At 41.0% G+C, this 5,282-nt stretch overlaps 2 protein-coding genes across 2 annotated transcripts; both read right to left on the bottom strand.

The window, feature by feature from the left end:
* Nucleotides 1–858: 858 nt before the first annotated feature.
* Nucleotides 859–1,167, bottom strand: LOC108834780 (uncharacterized protein At4g04775-like). Its single transcript, XM_018608106.1, has one exon. It carries the CDS (start codon nt 1,165–1,167, stop codon nt 859–861), a length of 309 nt encoding a protein of 102 aa, XP_018463608.1.
* A 643-nt stretch (nt 1,168–1,810) lies between these two features.
* LOC130506073 (uncharacterized) lies at nt 1,811–5,184 on the bottom strand. Its single transcript, XM_057000684.1, has 7 exons — nt 4,279–5,184; nt 3,487–4,098; nt 3,376–3,426; nt 3,116–3,265; nt 2,688–3,028; nt 2,510–2,573; nt 1,811–2,428 (listed from the first exon to the last, which is right to left on the bottom strand). The coding sequence occupies exons 1-7, from the start codon at nt 5,182–5,184 to the stop codon at nt 1,811–1,813; spliced, it is 2,742 nt and encodes a 913-aa protein (XP_056856664.1).
* Nucleotides 5,185–5,282: the final 98 nt, after the last annotated feature.

The raw sequence follows: 5,282 nt of genomic DNA, 5'->3' as shown, positions 1-5,282 counted from the left end.
TTTATCATCTTACGAATAAAAAGTTTTAATGTCGGCCATTAAAATCTATTACCCGGTTAATTAAATCTATAGATATGTTTACGACTTATTAGCTGGTTAATATTGAATTTAAAAATTCAACCCTAACCCCTAACCTAATCCCCATCTTGAAGACTAAACACTGAACACAAGCACATCACTAAACCCTAAACCCAAACCACAATTTAAACACTAATCCCAATGTAAATTGTAACCCCAATTTGAAGCCTAAACCCGAATCCCTAAACGCTACTCCCATGTTAAACACTAAACCCTAATCCCATGGCAGATCCATAAACCCAAACCACAATTTATACACTAATCCCAATGTAAATCGTAACCCCAATTTGAAGCCTAAACCCGAATCCCTAAACGCTAACCCCTAAACATAAAACCCTATACACACATTCTCAGCTTACTTGTAAAAACTTTTAATGTCGGCATTGGCCATGTATTAGCCGGTTAATTAAATATATAGCTATATATAGGAATTATTAGCTGGTTAATATTGAATTTAACCATTCAAGCATAAAGCCCAACATAAACCCTATACTGTTAACCCTATTCCCCATGTTCAACACTATACCCTAAACCCATTCTAAACCCCTAAACCCAATCCCCATTGTAAACCCTACCCCCCAATGTCAACCCTAACACAAAGTAGTAGCAGAATAATTATGCATAACATTTACAAACGATACAGTGATAGTAAAGTAGTAAAAGTTCATTCATACATTTGCATACATAGATGTTTACATATTACATCACATAGTGATTGATGGTCACATACATTAAGGGACAATAAACGAAACCCAATACATCTACTTAACCATCACGAGGCTACTTCCTAAGCTTGGTAGATAATGCCGCAACAACTTCAACAATCTCAGTAATGTCTTTCTTCATGTCAAGAATGAGGTCCTTCACTTCATTAATCTCATTCTCAATTGTCGACTGCTTCACGGCCAATGCTTCTATCTCCTCCACTAAGGCTTCGTCTGCCCACTTGAAAAGGTGGTTTTCCCCAAATACAACCCCACATCTGTAGAATCTACGGCCTGGGTTTTCCTTCGTCTTCGATGTCAACAGAATAGTCAGTGCTCCGCACGGGCACATACGAGGAATGCCCGGTCCCAATTCCATTGCCATATCCGAAATCTACGATTGGACAAGTAGAACCAAGAAATAGAGGAGTTAATCAACAATGAGGAATTTGGTGGTAAAATGTAAATGGGATCTATTTTGAGAGGTTTCCTGATTTATATATAACCGAATAGGGGACACAGAAGACTAACCTGAATTGAAGCTCTGTGGTTGCCTCCCCTTGTCGCCGCTTTTGTTTTTCGAAACCCAGGTAAAACGGCAAATTTTTTTATTTTAGTAACTAGGTAAAACGTTGAGTTTTATAGACTTGTAATGAAAATATGACTACAGTAGATTTTAGGGTATACTCATTTCGGTTATATATTGGGTTCTCTTTGATGTATATTGGGCCACGTCCTTTTGCATATGTATGATAGGGTAATGGAGTTGGCCAGCCAACTCTTTTGTTATCCGGCTCGGTTCAAATGTAACCGGTTACAATTGGAACATTTACATCAACCATAATGCTTTCAACCGTAATGATGTTGAGATAATGGTTTGGAGGATGAAGAAGAAATTAAATGAGTACACTCTGAAGTGATAAAACAGTTGTTTAACAACATAAAGTGGAGTTACACACGCAGTTTTCTAAATAAAACACAGGAAAGGAATAATGTTTGACGGAAACGAAAGTAAAAACAGGATTGAATCAAAGGGGACCAACGGATGCTTCGTAAAGAGTCACCAGTAGCATCTCCACCATACTGTCCAGGACATCCGGCGTAATGCATTTGCAAGCATCAACCCCACCCACCGCATGTGCTTGGATGAATATCACAGATGAAACAGCTGAGTGTGTTACTTCTTTTTGCTGGGGGATGTTCCGGGGCCTATCTATTGCCATTGGTTTGCAGTCTCGCGATCCTACTTCTCTCCCCAATTGTTTCAGAAAGTATGGAAACATCAAAGCCAGTGGTCTTACTTCTTTATTCATCATGTACTCTGTCCTGAGTTCAATGTTGCAGTCCAAGACAGTGACGCTCCATGTAGTGCAATCGACACATATGCCAACCCAGTATTTCTTGTCCAGATAGAATGGGAAATAGAAACGAACCGCATCAACGGAAGCCGGAAGCTGCAGAAACATGTCAACAACATTACTACTAAACTTGTAGCTATCTTTCTTCGCCACCTTTGAGAACTTGGTATACAATTTGGTGAAGTGAGACACGAACTGTGTGTCCATAAAAACAGAACTGAACTGTTGTTTGTGAGATGATGGAGAGTGAAACAATGAACTTGTGTGGAACATAAGAACATCCACCAGCTGGTTTCAGAAAAAAAATTGAGTCATATGTAAGTAATAAATCTGAAAAGGTTGGAGACTTATCATTCCCAATTAACATACCTTAGCAGATACTTGAGTTGCGCGCTGAACAATGTCGTACAGATCGGAGCTCTGAATGTGTCCACTCCCAATACATAAATCACTATCCAATAATAATGTTTAAAATGATTAGCCGGCTAATTATTTACTTGAAGGCCAAGTTTATCATTAGCTATCTATCTCTTACTGTTTTACTTACAATGGGGTATTCATTTTCTCCAGTAAAGCAGTAAACTTTGCCTTGTAATCAACATTCCCTCCCTCGTAGATGCAATCAACAACAGCCTTTGTAGCACGGATCTGAAACCCTTTATCACATTCGTATTCCCCCATGAGCAACTTCGTTGGCACCTTTTGTCTTTTGCTTTTCCTACACACATTTCCAGCTTCTCCGAGTGTTGCATCTACATTGTCTTCATGACAAAGATCCTCCTCATTGTGGACTGAAACATTGGCGTTGGTAGAAGGATACACACGAGCCTCTTGCGTAAGGCCAAGAGAGAATGTTGGGTTGGGGAAAAGCAATGATGGATCAAGATTCTGCATCGATTAAGAAGGTGGCAGAGATGCCAAAAATTGAGATTGAGTTGGTTAGTGAAACAAAAAAATGTTAACGATTCAACTTACAGATTCCTGTTCTTTGTCTGTGTTTGCAGGACGTAAGCGGTCAGACTCATCGCATGGATGTACACACTGTTCTGCATGGCGGTCCTCTAGGCCAGTTTTGTTAATCAACTGATTGACAGATGTGTTAGTGTCCTCCACAACTTGAGGGACCTGTTAAGAAGTAAAAGTTATCAGTACAATAAGTCTGTTAAATGTATAACATTTGGATTTTCCGGTTAATATAATTCATACATCTGTAGGAACATTTGATGACAGGTTACGAGTATTGGGTGGTTCACCAATGTTATGCTCCTGTACCTTAAAAACGTTAGCTGTGCACAGAAATTGTTATATGGTTATCATTTTACTTAGCGGGATAAGAAGATGTTTACCGCAGTAGGAAGAGTAGAAGACCGGTTAGCAAACATGATTGCATCTGAAATAATAGAAGTGGAGTCAGTCATTGTTTGAGTCCCCGCATTCACAACTGTGGGACGGGGGACTTGGCTCTGCACAGGAGGAACAGGTAATGTGGCCGACAACCTACGCATCTCTTCAGACATCGTTTTTATCTGGCGAGCAGTATCTTGTACGATTCCAAAGACGTCGTTGATATTGACAAGAATTGTTTCGGTAAAGTCATTTGCTGATTCCTGAACGTTTGCTACGCTCCCATGTAAGAGTTGGAAGTCGTCCTTAAGTTTATCTCTTACCATCGAGGCCAAGAGATCTAAGTCAACGCCATCTTGGACCTGAGAAGATGTACCCGCCTTGGATTTCACAGTCTTTCGGTTTAGCATTTCAGCTTTTGACTCTTGACGCAGCCGCGTGACATCCTCTTTTGTTGCCCCACCAACAAAACAATCATTTCTGAAACCAAATCGCTGCTCGACTAGACCCACCATATTAGAGACGGCATCATCCTCTTCGTCATCTGACCATTGGTAATCTGCAGCGAGGGTTATCTCCCCATTCCCATCTAGCATAATGGACTCAACTAATGCCTGCATTCGTGAAAACATCATCGTTCATTATACAGTACTACATAGTAATTCAATTTTATTAATGTTGAAAACAGAACATCAAAATTAGAGTATATCAGTGTCGCGTGCGTGATATTAATGTTGAAAACAGAACATCAAAAATACAAAGTAATTCAATTTCATTGTCTCATAACTCATTACCTTCCCTGCAGCATCCGTGTCGCGTGCGTGACCAGGACTGATATTTTTCCTCCCGTCTTTGTCAAGCTGTAACGGATCATCATCACCCCCTGCCTCACCGTCTGATCCAGAAGAACTTCCATCCTGCACAACTTCGGTTAGCGCAGGCACACATTCAACAATTACCAGTTGAAGAGCAAGCACAAATCCCTTAAGAGCAATCGTGTTCTGATAGAGAGCGACTTCCTTTCTCTCCTTTATGCTACTCATTAACATCTCGAATGAGACCCTCCCCCACGGATAAGCAAAAAACGCATCAAAATCCTTGATCATCTCTGCGGCTTCTTGTGATATCCGAGGTGAATGTGTGGTTGGTAGAATAACAGAAGAGAGTAAGGAGAGATATGCATACTTCAACCTTGTCTCTCTGTCAACCACTGTTTTCTTCCCCAACATCTTAACAACAGATGATACGGGTACCTCTTTTAGCGATCCAAACAGTTCGCCCCAATATGGTTTCTCCCCAACATCTTCCATGAAGTTCTTCGCTTTCCTCTTGCATCGTTTCGGAAATTTGCTACAGTTCAGCCCGGTCACCAGAGCAAACTCCCTAATTGAAAACCTAATCGGTTTACCGGCGAAGAGGAACCAAGCCTCATGCTTCTTAAACACTTTGAGTTGTCTCGATATAATATATCGACCAAACCTGCCGGAGAAACTTGGTTTATCGGCGATCTCAATTAATCTGGAGAAGGGAGAAGCCCTGATGTGCTCGATTTCCTCAGGATCGAGAGCGTCAAGTATACTCCTAATTGCGCCTGCTTTGTGATAGGGAGTGACCCTTACGCCGGTGGGTTCTTCACCGAAAGCGAAAAGGCGTTCCGGCAGACGGCAATTAGGCCGCCGGATTCCGTCGTTATCTTCCATCACCTTCTTCACTCCGCTTAGTTTAAAGACTCTAGTTTAGAATAGAAATTTAGAATGTGGGAAGAAGAGAAATGAGAAACCGTCGATGAATAGTCCTT

This window comes from Raphanus sativus, unplaced genomic scaffold (genome assembly GCF_000801105.2).
Source record: "Raphanus sativus cultivar WK10039 unplaced genomic scaffold, ASM80110v3 Scaffold2859, whole genome shotgun sequence".
NCBI lineage: Eukaryota > Viridiplantae > Streptophyta > Magnoliopsida > Brassicales > Brassicaceae > Raphanus > Raphanus sativus.
The sequence above is the reverse complement of the archived record's forward strand: the minus strand, read 5'-3'. Positions and strand labels throughout refer to the sequence as shown.